A 17,191-nucleotide genomic window follows, 5' to 3' on the forward strand; every position below is an offset into this window, starting at 1 on the left:
GAACATAGAGACCTTTTCAAACTCTATGGTCAGGCCACCGCCTGCTCTATGGTTAGCTTTTATTGTAATAACTCTTCAGATAGCGTTTTCTCTCTCATCTTTTAGAGTTGAGCGTACAGAGTATTATGTCAGCTATTTCGCCAGTGTTAGATAAAAAAGAACATACATTGCGTGTTGTCATTTTGGTGACGATCTGAAATAGGGAACTTATGGTTTCCACACCGGAATTTGGTGAGACTGTCTGTCAGTAGTATACATAGATATTTTTTTCAGAAATTGTTATTTTAACGTCACTGTGCCAAATTTGCATGCTTATATCTTTAATCCTCTTTCTCCAAAGCTGTATTTATTTCTATGGTTTGTCTATGGAGCCTGGTAGGTTTATGTTTACATTTTTTGTAGTAATACCAAACGTTTGAGAAACCACTCTTAATCCAGGCTGACTTGAAGGAGTGTTTATCACACACACACACACACACACACACACACACACACACACACACACACACACACACACACTAACACACACACACACACACACACACACATATATATATAATATGATATATATATATATATATATATATATATATATATATATATATATATATATATATATATATATGTATATGCATGAACTTTTAGAAGTCTTAACATGAACGATAATTAAATCTTCTTTGAACTTATTAGACCGGAGTTAATAATTCTTTTTCCAATAATTCCATCGATACTGGTTTTACCCAGTTCTCCGTAAACCATACAATTTGCAGTTCTAGTGTTAGCCCTTTGAGGATTTTTCAAGATTTTTTATAATATATTAGTTTGAAATTTTGATGACTCCAAATTTCGCTCCCTTACAGAAGTATTTCTGCGGCGACGACAAACACATCAAATAATACACAATGGATATCTATTTGGAAGTTGGGTCGTTTAGCCTTTGTCTTCAAACTGAATATGGCTCTCCTGGCTTTGAAAGTGATACAAAAATTCACAACTCGAACAAAATCTGTCTTGTCTTTCATCAGTTTGAACTGTTCAATGTGTTTAATGTAGGATACCACTGCATCTTCTTTGCTTGTGAAGCTTGTCGATAATACGTATGTATTTAAAAGAACCGATGTATTTTGTCGGCTATTCAGGAAATATCAAATGGACATTTAAAGATTTGCTTGGCCGTAAAACCATCCTCTGTTAAAAGTGACCCTCCCCCTAAGACAGGTTTATAAAAAGTGACCCTCCCCCTTGGACAGTTTTCGAAAAAGTGACCCTCCCCAATCCCCCGGCCCAACCCCCTGTAATTACTGAAGGCTCCCTTAGTAAAGTTGCCATTGTAATTATACGAGGAGAAAATTGTTTGAAAGCTGATTTACGTTTTTTATGCTTCTTCTGATTGAGGATTCAAAATTATTTTAAGCCGCTCTGAGTATCACAGCGGAGTCAGAGTTTAGTTGTCATTAGGCTAAGTCTTGTTGCCCTTGCATTGTATGAAGTTCTTTGGCAAAAGACCCATGATCCACTCGAAGAGAGGTGTACATACTGTACGTGAGAAAGTTGTCGAAATGCAAGTTGATGGAAAGTCAGGTCTCTACCCTACAAACACAAATAATCATCAGATACTATTCAGTTCCTACCGGCCGACAGGCTTTGTTCGTCTTTCTCAACAACAATGGAAGCCTACTGTATCCGTCTGTTGTTTGCCGCAACTTAATTAACTACAATTACCGATCCTGTAGTAAATTTTGAAACAACTTTACAGACCAATTACACAGGTGTGATAACATTTAGATCAATTTTACTGTCAATTCTAATCTACAAAAGACAATAATGGAAAATAACCGGGGAGGGGGGGGGGGGAGTAAATTCTCATCTTTTTTACACCGACAGTACTTTGTCAATGCCAGTAAATTTTCCAGATTATTATTACAGTGTATCCGACATGTACTCGGCTTCTCCTCTTACATTGTGTCGTGCAAAGTTTGCTTTCGTCCATTATAGTCAGGGAGGGGATGTTACGTTATGACTTAAATAATTATAAAAAGGAGTCACCATTTTATTCAAGATTTGACATTATTGTACGTGCTGTAAATTAAATTCATATAAAACCTACCGTTTTTGCCATGGCGTATAAGCTTTTTCCAAAGTGAAGCTCTATCAATTTGGTCAAAGCTATTTTTATAAACAATATGGCACAGACAACCCTTCCGCGACCAGATAGATAAAAATCTACAATGTTTTGAAGCACAAAAATATGATCCATTGTGTTGTTAACTTGCCTAGAACCAGCTTGTTCTTTGTCGAGCGAAACAACCTATTTCCAAAGGCGGTTAAGCAGTATTATACCCCGGTAATTATCTAGATCATCAACTGACCCTTTTTTGTACAGAGTTTTAAAACATCGATGCAGGAGTCATTAAGGAATTAAACCCAGTATCCAATAGTTCATTGGACAACTGATGCGATCCGAAAAAGAATCATCCCTTAACCAAATCCGAGTCAGAATTGTAGTCAGAATTTGTTGTTGAGCGGCATCAATGAATGGCAACTGATACCGGCGCGGCGGAACTGAAGACGGCCACTCTTTCAGTTTTACCCTTCATATAAGAAGAAAGGTGAGCAAAATGAGTATTTCAAACTGCAAATGTATGTGTGTACGCTAACTAATTGAAATTATGGAGAGAACATTCGTACATCTCTCCCAACCCCCTGGAGAACGTTCCACGTGTGGTGGCCTACGCCGGTAACACGCACGCAGCCTAGCCCTACCAGTACCACGCAGAGCTATGTCATGACCTGTAACGTGTGCTTCTAGCACTTGCCGTTGTGTGCAGTACGTGTTCGTGTCTGTTTCCTTTCACATTTGTACATTGAAAACATTATAGCTATAATTATTGAGCTTGCTTGAGACACACCGTCGCAAAACAAATCGGCCACGGTTCCCAGGTAGCTGCAGTGGTGATTGCTCTGAGGTTTGACTCGGGTTACATGTACGTGGGTCAGTTTTGCCGTCTGACCCACAGGCAAAACATGGAGCTACAGCACTGCAGCTAGTTACGATTACCAGGGTACCTTGGGCCAATCTAGTAATTATGATTCAAGGAAATGTGGAATACAGAAGAATAAACTTAGAGCATTTGTATCATTCGAGACTAATTTTGAATTGAAAAGTATTGACATTGGATATAGAAACATTTAATCGTCAGGAGTAGCTGACAAAATTTAATCAAAGTATCTGCTCACACCTATCAGATAGAATTAGGTAGAAGGTCAATTCCAAAAACTCCTACAAATGAAAGGTTCTGTAAATATATTGAGGATGTATTTCATAGTCATGGAATCCCCCAAATACAGCACTTGTTGTGACATTTCGTTGTCTTCCATAAGTTTATATGACTCTAATTTTTATGATTTGAGTGAAAAAAAGAGTTTATTCACATCATTACTCAGAAAAATAAACTACCTTTTTTGAAATATCTTTCTTGTACTTAACTTTGAGCTTTGTAAAAACTTTAAGCTTTTTATTAAAATAAGTTAAATTTGTATTTTTCAGATTAGTGTTATTATTTGGCAACAGTCAGACCTTGAAGAATGATGTCGTTCTTGCTGACCATTCTTGTTACCATAGTGATTGGTTTTGTCATCATTTGGATCGTCTGTGTACGGTAAGTAACAAACATTTGATTGAAAATATCTTACACATAATGTATGATGTTTTCAAGACAGTAGTTTATTATGACCACTTTACAAATATTGCTGCCTTTAGACTGCATCGAAAAATCTGCTTATGTGTAATCCGATTAGATGTAAACTTGTCAGATATTGTTTTGATGTCACACAAGTCTGATTAGATTCAGATCTAGACTTGTCAATCAAAGCTACTGAGAATTGCTCAATTTAAAATAATCCAAGGTGGAAACATCACCATAATATCTCTGTACTAAAACCTTTGCTAAAACACAGACCACTTTGAGTATTGGTTTAATCACATGTTTCATGTTTCAGACGGCCAAGTCACATCAAAGTGAATTGCTGGTTCTGTAATACAGACACTGTAGTGCCGTATGGAAATAAAAATTGTTGGGACTGTCCACGGTGTGAACAGTACAATGGTTTTTCAGAGGTAAGAGCTAGATTGACATAACACACTTGAACTTCATAATTCCTATCCTTGCATCTATACGACTATAGTAACATGGAACATAGACTCCCTCACAGCCCCTCATCTGCCATGCATCTCTATCCTCAACCATATGGTGATGTGCCCTCAACAGTCTTTGCCAGCTTGGTTTGTCTTCGCTGGCTTGCTGAGCTGAGCTTTGCTTAGCTCAACTGCCAAGGGCAGTATTATGGTCCGAGGAGAAGCCAACGAGGGGCTCTGAGAGTCTACATGGAGCACAGCCAGATCTACAGTAGAATGAATTGAACATCAATCATGTTTATGGCTTACAATAAATTTATGATATCTAATGTTGTATACCATTATACGTTGCAAATTATATCATAACATATTATATACTGCTTTCAGAACACTTTTCTAAATTTATAAAATATCTTATCTATTTTGATTATTTATCACTTTTATTACTCCTTCTTTCAGTTCATCTAATTTTGATCAACTCTGTATTCCCACGATACCTCTAAATTATCAACTTTTTAGGTTCAGAAAAACTTATTTGTGGCGATTCATCACTCCAAATGGGAAAACACTTTTTGCACTTACAATACTAATAGGAAATATCTACGTAGACAGACAACATTTACACTGTCAATATGAATTAGATTCTAGATTGTAGACCGCTGCCTTTACCACTGTGGTATGCAGTTCAAACATTTCACTTAACTTGTAACATATTTCTTATTGTCATCAGGATGGTGGTTATAACAAACCAATACCTGCTCAATCTGATGAAGGGCTGTATCACAGTGTAGTGGCAGATTATCATCAACAATATGCCCCACACGATGGTAACCATAGCAACAACAGATTGTGCAACCAGTGTACAAGGAATCAACTTTTGAAAGTGAAGCAACTTGCTGCCTTCATACCGCATAATGAGGTAAGTTTGTACCACTATCTTCGGTCATCTTTTCTTCTTTTTTTATTTCACATTCTAAAGATCTTTATTTGCCTGAAAATGTTGATATTGTTGCAGATGAGCTATGATGCAGAAGTGGAAATTTACAAACACCACTTGGAGCAAGTGTACAGACTGTGTGGCTACTGTGAGCTTGTCGTACATGATGAACTCCGACAACAGAATCACTGGATAAAATCAAGATTACTAGGAAGCAGACTGAAAGAAAGCAGTGAAAAAAGTCTTCCATTAGTGAGTAGGAACCAATTCCCACGCAGATTGCATCACACTATTGTTACCATAGTGACAAGTTAGTGGTTACCAAGAAAGCGCTAAACTATAAACTGTCAAATGTTTTCATTTTAAACATTTGCTTCAGAACCCTGTGAGATAAAATGATATGACTATCACTTCACCAGTGGATACACATTGGAATAACTTCACAAATTGTACTGTAACATTTTATAACCTCACCAGTGGATACACATTGGAATAACTTCACAAATTGTACTGTAACATTTTATCACTTCACCAGTGGATACACATTGGAATAACTTCACAAATTGTACTGTAACATTTTATAAAATCAAGAGTGAATAGCGGCATAATTATCAGAATTAAGTCAGTGAAAAGCAATGTTAAGCCAACACGTTTTGTACGAAATACTATTTATATTGTTTGACATGTTGAAAGATACTGAATGAATGGGTGACCATGCATATATTTGATCCAGGTTTTATGACAAATAAAATGAAACCATGGCGAAAATGAGTTAATGGTCATGACCATTAATTCATTTTTGCGATGGTTTCATGTATCGTGTCTAAAACCTAGGTCTAATACATGCATGGTCACCCATTCATTCAGTATCTTTCAACATGTCAAACAATATAAATAGTATCTTGTATTGAACAAAACTCATGAAAAAATGGCCGACTTTGTCTCTTTAAATGCAACATTTGGAGCATATGCTTCACTGGTTTTTTGACTGAGTTGACCTGGTAGTGATATTTGAACTTGGCAGGATAAGGGTTAAATTGAAATGAAGGATCTAATTCAATGTACAATAACATCCACATTTCAGATTGTATTTAAAGCAGAGATGCTGTCAACACGTTTTGTTGCTGTATTACGTCTTGTTTCTCTATGTTGTGCAATAATCTGTTGCCTTGGAAACATCAGTCACCAAGGAAACGTTGAACCAATCATTTCTTCCTTTGATGGAGGTTAGTCAATAGATTTGTTTTAGCATTAGAATTGAAAAGGTTCAAGACACTTCTTAAATTGTTCACTTATTCATATCATATTTGTTCCGAGTCAGTATAAAGCGAATCGGTGAATTGTAACAAGTTGGCAGTTGTACAGGTTATGACAATGCACATTGACTATGGAAAAACACAACTTGCTCATGACAAACTTTGATCTCTGTGTAACCTATGACCTCAAGTGTAGATGTACAGCCAAACAGAGTGCAAAGGGTACTCTGGTCACATAAATCATCACTCAACCACCATAAAATAGCAAAAGATAGTTGTTCTTCCAAATTTTCTTACACATCAGCTTGCAAAGATAATGAGATCTCTCTGATTGGCTGATCAGTTGGTCCTATGCAGAAAGCAGCCTCGGATATGTACAGACTTTCATGATTATATCCTTTTGTATGTCAGTGTTAATCAACCCATATATTTTTTATTATCACAGCTGTTATGTGGATGTTATCAAATGCAATCAGTGACTACATGTGGCTGGCCATTTGCTGTGGAATGCTGTCTTCTCTTGTAGCGATATTGATGAACGGAAAAGAAAAGTGAGTCAATTTGTTTACAAAGCTTCAGCAAGATTTAAACTGCAACCACAGATCTCATGGAAGAATAAAATGTTCTTTTAACAATGAGTACATATGAAGCTTTAAGGGTAGCAACAAAATTGCTGAAAGACTATACACAGTTGTTGTTTGATGTTGAATGTTAGCAGAGGCAATTGTTGCAAAGAAATTGCCAGAACTTCTAAATTGACTCAAAGAATTCAGCTGTGTAACAAGAGGCAAAATGTTTATGAGGGACTTAGAGGGGACAGAGGGCTTACACAAAGTCAAAGAAATTCCTTCAGGAGTCTCCTCTTTTTGTTATTTTAATGTGAATTTTTTACTCAAATTTAACATCTTGATATTTTATAAGATTTCCTTTTATGTAAATCAGCATAACACTTGGTCTAGCTATATTTCTCAGACATTTCAGAATAACAGTTAGTCTTGCCATATTTCTTTTTCATTTCAGACTTGCCGGTAGAGATGTTCTCTGTACCTTCATGTGGCTGCTTTCACTAGGTCTATGCACTGAAGCTGTCTTTGTCCACTTTGAATGGTTGCCTTCACGATCAAAAGCACTTTGTGAAATCTTTGTTTCTGTCTGTTGTGTTTTTATCTGTGTTTATTGTTTATTTGATGGAAGATCAAGAAAAACGGCAAGATTTATGAAGAAAAGGTACCTATGTCATTGTCTTATAATATTCTAAATGATGTTTTCTGTCATCAAGTCCCCAAATTTTGATTTCAACATATTGGTCTAATACTGACGTAAACTCTTGTTTGTGAAGAATGTGGCATTTTTTTCAGAAATCTTGTGTGATGCATTTGTTATTTAAAATACTCTGTTCAGTCAAACTACTCAGTTCAGTCAAACTACTCAGTTCAGTCAAACTACTCAGATCAGTCAACTACTCAGTTCAGTCAAACTACTCAGTTCAGTCAAACTACTCAGTTCAGTCAAACTACTCAGTTCAGTCAAACTACTCAGATCAGTCAAACTACTCAGTTCAGTCAAACTACTCAGTTCAGTCAACTACTCAGTTCAGTCAAACTACTCAGTTCAGTCAAACTACTCAGTTCAGTCAAACTACTCAGATCAGTCAAACTACTCAGTTCAGTCAAACTACTCAGTTCAGTCAACTACTCAGTTCAGTCAAACTACTCAGTTCAGTCAAACTACTCAGATCAGTCAAACTACTCGGTTCAGTCAAACTACTCAGTTCAGTCAAACTACTCAGATCAGTCAAACTACTCAGTTCAGTCAAACTACTCAGTTCAGTCAAACTACTCAGATCAGTCAAACTACTCGGTTCAGTCAAACTACTCAGATCAGTCAAACTACTCGGTTCAGTCAAACTACTCAGATCAGTCAAAATACTCAGTTCAGTCAAACTACTCAGTTCAGTCAAACTACTCAGTTCAGTCAAAATACTCAGATCAGTCAAACTACTCAGTTCAGTCAAACTCAGTTCAGTCAAACTACTCAGTTCAGTCAAACTACTCGGTTCAGTCAAACTACTCGGTTCAGTCAAACTACTCAGTTCAGTCAAACTACTCAGTTCAGTCAAACTACTCAGTTCAGTCAAACTACTCAGATCAGTCAAACTACTCAGATCAGTCAAACTACTCAGTTCAGTCAAACTACTCAGTTCAGTCAAACTACTCAGTTCAGTCAAACTACTCAGTTCAGTCAAACTACTCAGTTCAGTCAAACTACTCAGATCAGTCAAACTACTCAGTTCAGTCAAACTACTCAGTTCAGTCAAACTACTCAGTTCAGTCAAACTACTCAGTTCAGTCAAACTACTCAGATCAGTCATACTACTCAGTTCAGTCAAACTACTCAGTTCAGTCAAACTACTCGGTTCAGTCAAACTACTCAGATCAGTCAAACTACTCAGTTCAGTCAAACTACTCAGTTCAGTCAAACTACTCAGATCAGTCATACTACTCGTTCAGTCAAACTACTCGGTTCAGTCAAACTACTCAGTTCAGTCAAACTACTCGGTTCAGTCAAACTACTCAGATCAGTCAAACTACTCGTTCAGTCAAACTACTCAGATCAGTCAAACTACTCAGTTCAGTCAAACTACTCAGATCAGTCAAACTACTCAGTTCAGTCAAACCACTCAGATCAGTCAAACTACTCAGTTCAGTCAAACTACTCGGTTCAGTCAAACTACTCAGTTCAGTCAAACTACTCAGTTCAGTCAAACTACTCAGATCAGTCATACTACTCGGTTCAGTCAAACTACTCAGTTCAGTCAAACTACTCGGTTCAGTCAAACTACTCGGTTCAGTCAAACTACTCAGTTCAGTCAAACTACTCATTTCAGTCAAACTACTCAGATCAGTCATACTACTCGTTCAGTCATACTACTCAGATCAGTCAAACTACTCAGTTCAGTCAAACTACTCAGTTCAGTCAAACTACTCGGTTCAGTCAAACTACTCAGATCAGTCAAACTACTCAGTTCAGTCAAACTACTCAGATCAGTCAAACTACTCAGTTCAGTCAAACTACTCAGTTCAGTCAAACTACTCAGATCAGTCAAACTACTCAGTTCAGTCAAACTACTCAGTTCAGTCAAACTACTCAGTTCAGTCATACTACTCAGATCAGTCAAACTACTCAGTTCAGTCAAACTACTCAGTTCAGTCAAACTACTCAGTTCAGACAAACTACTCAGTTCAGTCAAACTACTCAGATCAGTCAAACTACTCAGTTCAGTCAAACTACTCAGTTCAGTCAAACTACTCAGTTCAGTCATACTACTCCGTTCAGTCATACTACTCAGATCAGTCAAACTACTCAGTTCAGTCAAACTACTCAGTTCAGTCAAACTACTCATTCAGTCAAACTACTCAGTTCAGTCAAACTACTCAGATCAGTCAAACTACTCGGTTCAGTCAAACTACTCAGATCAGTCAAACTACTCGGTTCAGTCAAACTACTCGGTTCAGTCAAACTACTCAGATCAGTCAAACTACTCAGTTCAGTCAAACTACTCAGTTCAGTCAAACTACTCAGTTCAGTCAAACTACTCAGTTCAGTCAAACTACTCAGTTCAGTCAAACTACTCAGTTCAGTCAATACTACTCAGATCAGTCAAACTACTCAGTTCAGTCAAACTACTCAGTTCAGTCAAACTACTCAGTTCAGTCAAACTACTCAGTTCAGTCAAACTACTCAGATCAGTCAAACTACTCGGTTCAGTCAAACTACTCGGATCAGTCAAACTACTCAGTTCAGTCAAACTACTCAGTTCAGTCAAACTACTCAGTTCAGTCAAACTACTCAGATCAGTCAAACTACTCGGTTCAGTCAACTACTCGGTTCAGTCAAACTACTCAGATCAGTCAAACTACTCAGATCAGTCAAACTACTCAGATCAGTCAAACTACTCAGTTCAGTCAAACTACTCAGTTCAGTCAAACTACTCAGTTCAGTCAAACTACTCAGTTCAGTCAAACTACTCAGTTCAGTCAAACTACTCAGATCAGTCAACTACTCAGTTCAGTCAAACTACTCAGTTCAGTCAAACTACTCAGTTCAGTCAAACTACTCAGATCAGTCAAAATACTCTGTTCAGTCAAACACAGGTAAATTCAATAGAAAGAGCTGCTGCTTGACCTCTACTAAAATCCACTGATCCAAACTACAAACTGTAATGTAAGCCTTTTGAATCATTTGTTTTAATGACAAAAATATTTCTGAAAACTTAGGTATTATGTAAATGAAAGGTGGTTTCAAAATGTTAAAATTAATTAGTGCCAAAAATATGAATGACAAAGGCAATTTATATATATTAAATATCACAAATGAAATTCCCTGTGCACAGTTGATAAATTTATGCTTTTCATAAGCATCATTTCAGAAAGCTACTTATACCACTTCATCATTTTTCAGCCGAAGAAGTTACGACAGTCTTTCAAATATGTCATCACTATCATGTGACAGCAGTCCAGTGAGCTCATTGGCTGATGAGCAGGAATCTGTGATAACTCAAGAGAATGTATTTATGAGTTCATCCAGCCCCAAGACTGTAGATCTGAGTCACAGAGCAACGCCATCATTACGATCTTTTGCCTCAACAAGTCAGAAAAACTTGAACTGTAGTTATTTTGAAACAATGTCAGTGAGATCGCAGCCAGTATACAACAATAGAGCTGGATTAGACAACACATTGGATGCCATGTCGCTAGGACCACCAACAAATAGAAAGAAACAAGATCCTGGTAAGTTTAATCCTCATTCTCCCAAGTTGTATTTATTTCTATGGTTTGTGTATGGAGCCTGGTAGAAAGAGGATTAACCTGTCAACCCCCATTGCCTGTGAACAGGTCCACAATGACTGTTGATAACAATGGCATTGGACCAAACCACACTGGTTGAAGGGTTGTACATTCTGATTCAGCTGCTTTAGATTTACCAAGCTCAGAAGCTCCTGTTCTCAAGCAACTTGTAGATATACCTTTGCAGGACTAGTACACCCTCCCACTTCAAGACATCCACTGTCAGAGTTACATATACGACAATCTTCCTGTCACTGACATGTTAACTCACAGCTAGCAAACCCTTCCACCAACAGACCACCCCCCTCCTCTCTTTGCTTCCAGCCATGGCCAGCACACCTGTCTAGTCACAGACACCCTCTTCAAGAAAGAGCTCTCTGGCTCACTTTGTGACAACCCCACTCTTAGATTTTCCGCACATGTACCCACCTACAGACCTCATTCAAATTCAAACACCCTCCAACCTGCATCCCCTGTTCACACAATAACCCTAACCCAGCACCTATCAGAGCTGATTCACCCTCCCACCCTCAGATATCATTCTCAAAAGCTATCATACCCTCCATTCCTCTATTCACCTCTCATCCATAGATTGTCCCATTCAACACCCACCTAGCACACCATTCCATCCGTAGATATTATCCCATTTAATACCAACCTGGCATACCCTTCCATCCACACACATTATCACTTTTAGTACCACCTAGCACATCCTCTCATCCATATATAATCCTATACATCACCCAACGAGCACACCCTCTCATCCATATATAATCCTATACATCACCCAACGAGCACACCCTCTCATCCATATATTATCCTATACATCACCCAACGAGCACACCCTCTCATCCATATATAATCCTATACATCACCCAACGAGCACACCCTCTCATCCATATATAATCCTATACATCACCCAACGAGCACACCCTCTCATCCATATATAATCCTATACATCACCCAACGAGCACACCCTCTCATCCATATATAATCCTATACATCACCCAGCGGGCACGCCCACTCATCCGTATATAATCCTATACATCACCCAGCGGGCACACCCTTTCATCCATATATAATCCTATACATCACCAACGAGCACACCCTCTCATCCAGATATAATCCTATACATCACCCAGCGGGCACACCCTCTCATCCATATATAATCCTATACATCACCCAACGAGCACACCCTCCCATCCATATATAATCCTATACATCACCCAGCGGGCACACCCTCTCATCCATATATAATCCTATACATCACCCAACGAGGCACACCCTCTCATCCATATATAATCCTATACATCACCCAACGAGCACACCCTCTCATCCATATATAATCCTATACATCACCCAGCGGGCACGCCCACTCATCCGTATATAATCCTATACATCACCCAGCGGGCACACCCTTTCATCCATATATAATCCTATACATCCACCCAACGAGCACACCCTCTCATCCAGATATAATCCTATACATCACCCAGCGGGCACACCCTCTCATCCATATATAATCCTATACATCACCCAACGAGCACACCCTCTCATCCATATATTATCCTATACATCACCCAACGAGCACACCCTCTCATCCATATATAATCCTATACATCACCCAACGAGCACACCCTCTCATCCATATATTATCCTATACATCACCCAACGAGCACACCCTCTCATCCATATATAATCCTATACATCACCCAACGAGCACACCCTCTCATCCATATATTATCCTATACACCACCCAACGAGCACACCCTCTCATCCATATATTATCCTATACATCACCCAACGAGCACACCCTCTCATCCATGGACAATCCCATTTATCATAATTGTTAATATTGAATTACACAGGTATGTGGTCAGCCTATGCTTCACAGTTCAATTCAAAAGTATCACACAGTGTCTCGTTACCAACTCTTCAAAAACAAAAACCACTCATAAGTCCAGCAAGGCTAAATCTTTCCAGTATTTCAAGAGAGACTAAACAGATACCAACGCAAGACTCAAAAATTTCTACTTCTAAACAGCTGTTTCCAAGTTGTGTCGAAGGTAAGTTAGATTTGAATCAAAGATAGACAAAGCCTGACTGCCCTAGATCTGTAAATAATGTTGGTTTCTTTGATAAAGTAATGGGAAATTTCTCAATGTTTACTTCAAGACATCAAAAAGCCACTTTTTTTTATAAGAAAGTCAACAAGGAATCTGACATTTCAATTGTCCAAAATCGCAAGACCTGTTAACATTTTGAACCCTGACCTCCTGATGACCTATGACATTGCATAGAGATTTACCCCAATCAGTATTCACAAGGCTAACAAATCATGAGAGAACAAAAGAAGTGATCCACGACTCAATGAGTCAAGACGTTGATGTAGCTTATTCAAACCCATTCATCCCCATTTTGATTTGTAGGGGTTGAACTTAATCACGGTCCCACGGACCGTGACTTAATGTTTGATGAGACAAAAATAAATCTGTACTAAACATATTTAGTAAAAGCATTAATGCGATCTTGCAGACAGATCTGAACTCCTGTTCATTTTCATTCTGTATACATTAACAGCAGTTTCATAGTTTGATCTATTATTGAACGAGCAGTCAATTTCTTCCAGTGTTCTGTTTCATTCCCCATCAATCAACATTTTGTATAAACCTTTGTTCTTTCACTGGGACACTAATGTACTACGAACATTGATTGGGTGTTGTGGAATGAATATTCAATATACAAGGTGATTCAAACCTGAATCTGAATCTGAATTCTCTTCACAGAACAAAGTACATTCAGCGATGCAGCCAGTCAGAACAGCAACCATTCTAGTGCATCCAGCAATGTGATGTCATCATCTAAAGACACTGGTTTTGATCATAGCAAAGGTGAGTGCATTTCAATCAAAGAATTCCATTCTATCAAAGCATGTGAATTGGCTCTTTGCCGTACAAAATTGCAATTTAGGGTAAACATTGATGACAAGTTGAAAACAGGACTTAATGTTAAAGACAGGATTTGGGTGTTACTCAGAGACATGTCCTCTTTAGCGATTGTCTGATGTCAGCTTGTCATCTGTTTGTATCTATCTTTCTATTTTTGTTTCTGTAAAAAACTGGAAACAGTTTTGGATATCTCAATGCATGGAAGTACCATAATATCACAATTGTACCTCAAAGACAGTTCCAGCTGTGTTTCCTTCAAATATGCCAATCATTTCTATCATTAGAACAGTCAGATCATTAGAGTAATTACAGTATATGGTGGGAGGCATTATGGGCCAGTGGCTAGAGCAGTGGACGCATGATCTTGGAGCCTCGGCATGGCCATGGTGTTGTGTCTTTGAGCAAGGCACTTTATTCCTCATTGCTTCGATCTCCCCACCCAGGAGTGATGGGTACCTGGTAGGACAGTGGTTGTAATGTGTGCGCTTAGCTCTGCTATGCTGATTGGCTGTACATGTGAGCTGTTGTTTGCTCCCCAGGGAGTTGAGTGGTATCAAAATTAGGTCCAGTGACCAGGGGTAATAACTGTCAAGCGCCTTGATCACAAGTACTTATGGATATGTGCGCTATATGAGAACCCATTACTGTTATTATTATATATATTTAGAGTGTAACTCCATAAGTTATGCATCCAGAACAACCAATAAATTAGTTCAGTTTTCATAACAAAATAACAATTTTGATATTCATTTATTTCAGGTGGCGGCTGTGGTTCTGTTCTGCGTTTGTATGTGTTGGTGATCAGCATCATCATGAACTTTGCACTTGTACTTTATCTGTTTTCTGATAAAATCAAAGAATGTTGTCTATTATACTGACAATAGGTTCATATAGTCACAGTCATTACATTCTAACCTCCTACTGACCCAGACTACTCCTTGCCAATCTTTCAAATGCTGTTGCCAAGTTACAAGTTGACTCCAGAATGGTATCATAGAACTTGTCAGTGATGTTTGTATCTCAACAACATGTTCATTAGTGTAACATTTCTTATCACACACTTTGAATATTTAAAAATGTCTTTCACTGATTCATTGTGCAATCTCACCTATTGATACCATGAAATGATTTCTCTGATTGAAAACCATTTAGTGATTTCACCAACTGATATTATTGACATTGAGGGATATCATTGAGTAATTTTATCAGTCATTCGGTGATTTTATCCAGTAATATCCTTCATGGTTTTATTAAGTGATGTCATTAGATTAGATGATGTGAGATCTTTGAGGGATATCATTGAGTAATTTTATCAGTCATTCGGTGATTTTATCCAGTAATATCCTTCATGGTTTTATCAAGTGATGTCATTAGATTAGATGATGTGAGATCATTGAGGGATATCATTGAGTAATTTTATCAGTCATTCGGTGATTTGATCCAGTAATGTCCTTCATGGTTTTATCAAGTGATGTCATTTTGATTAGATGATGTGAGATCATTGAGGGATTTCATCAGGTTGGGTCATTAAATGATGAAATAATATCATTTTAAAAGTGATATTAGTTTTTAATGATAAACATTGCTTTGTCATTGATATCTTGTAAATGCTTTCACTGTCAAACCAACAGTTCTTCAGAGCGAAACCGGTCCCAGTATTAATAAGTAGCAGTGCATTTAAACAAAACTTGTAATTTGTATGAACTGTGACGACATAAAATTCATTTTTCATTGCTCTTCAACAACACATGTACACAAAATGCTGCTACAGTCGTACATAACATCAGTTCCATTGTAGTGTACTTGACTTTGATTACAGTTATTCATGTAAGCAAGTTAATATTTTGCCAGTAAAAGATTTTATGTGCATTGTTTTTACTGCCATGAAAATTTTTTTTCTGTCATTGAAACATTTTGGTGAATTCTAGTAATTGTATGTACTCATAATAATTGTTGATGTCTCGATTATCAGCCATTTTATATGTAATACTGTATTTATCCGAAAGTTGCTATTGTTGTTTTATATTTATTTATATTTACAATAAAGTTTTCATTTGTTATTTCAAAACTTGCAGTGTGACAAGGTGCTGTTCCTGAAACAAAACTTTGGAAAACAAAAGTGTTATCGCATAGAAATGCTTTGTTTCATTAATTTTAAACTTTGCCCTTATCATGAAAAGTTCAAAATATTGAAGCACCTTTGTCTAAAATGTGTGTGAATGATAACAAATATTCAATAATTAAAATATAAAACCAATTGGTTATGGAGCTTTGAGTATCCTCATCAACTCTAAGTACACAGTAGGCAGTCACTTTGCTTATAGGTTGTACCAGCACAAATCTGGACTCCTACTTAATATCTTCTGTTCTTTGCAAAGTTTTAATCATTTATAAAAATTAATTTTGACCCGTGAAACCAACTGATTGACAGTGTCATTGGTAATTGTTTTGGTAGCAATGTGTTCACAATCACAAATGACAAAATGAATAAATTCTAGTGAAAAGCATGGAAGAGGTACGTAATGAAAATATTTACATGATTCACATTTTGCAACTGCTATTGGATAACCATACATTTTATCAATCTCTTTATTTTAATGATAAATTTATTCCAACAAAATGGCAAATAAAACAAATCTACATAACTGTCGGTGTGTCGAACGAACGAACAAAATTACAAAGCAACTTGTCTCGGAAAAAACTCATTTAACCAGAAAGAAAGAAAGACATGTCATCGTATGAAAGCGTTCAGGACGGATCCACATAATGTTTATCAATCTTTTTTTCTGAAAGCAAAGTAGAATTTATTCACAAATAGTGGCTTTGATGGTAGATATGTTTACCATCAACGCTAAGTGTCATATTTACATAACTGTAAATAAGTAAAGCTAAGGGAAAATGTACTTAAAGAATGTCTTGAATAATAAAGTGATATAATGTGTTCATAATGCAGTTTTAACCGTCAAAACGATCTCTTGCTGGTACGCTTTAGAGCAAAGCGCCCTCTATTGATAGCCGCAGGGAAAAACATATTTGATACTGTATTGGTTGTCCAGTGCAGACCACGT

General features: G+C 37.3%; 1 protein-coding gene across 2 annotated transcripts; it reads left to right on the forward strand.

Annotated features, from left to right (window-relative positions):
- Positions 1-2,491: 2,491 nt before the first annotated feature.
- LOC139137725 (transmembrane protein 201-like) lies at positions 2,492-16,194 on the forward strand. 2 transcript variants are annotated; one of them, XM_070705976.1, is made up of 13 exons: positions 2,492-2,609; positions 3,548-3,659; positions 4,000-4,117; positions 4,866-5,054; positions 5,151-5,324; positions 6,157-6,298; positions 6,774-6,879; positions 7,349-7,555; positions 10,790-11,118; positions 13,044-13,241; positions 13,962-14,066; positions 14,883-15,011; positions 15,668-15,765. In XM_070705976.1, exons 2-12 carry the CDS (start codon positions 3,586-3,588, stop codon positions 14,999-15,001), a joined length of 1,761 nt encoding a protein of 586 aa, XP_070562077.1. In that variant the 5' UTR covers positions 2,492-2,609; positions 3,548-3,585; the 3' UTR covers positions 15,002-15,011; positions 15,668-15,765. The 2 variants fall into 2 exon arrangements, with proteins under 2 accessions (XP_070562077.1, XP_070562076.1); XM_070705975.1 differs by having other exon boundaries at positions 14,883-16,194.
- Positions 16,195-17,191: the final 997 nt, after the last annotated feature.

This window comes from Ptychodera flava, chromosome 7 (assembly GCF_041260155.1).
Source record: "Ptychodera flava strain L36383 chromosome 7, AS_Pfla_20210202, whole genome shotgun sequence".
NCBI classification, from domain to species: Eukaryota; Metazoa; Hemichordata; class Enteropneusta; family Ptychoderidae; genus Ptychodera; species Ptychodera flava.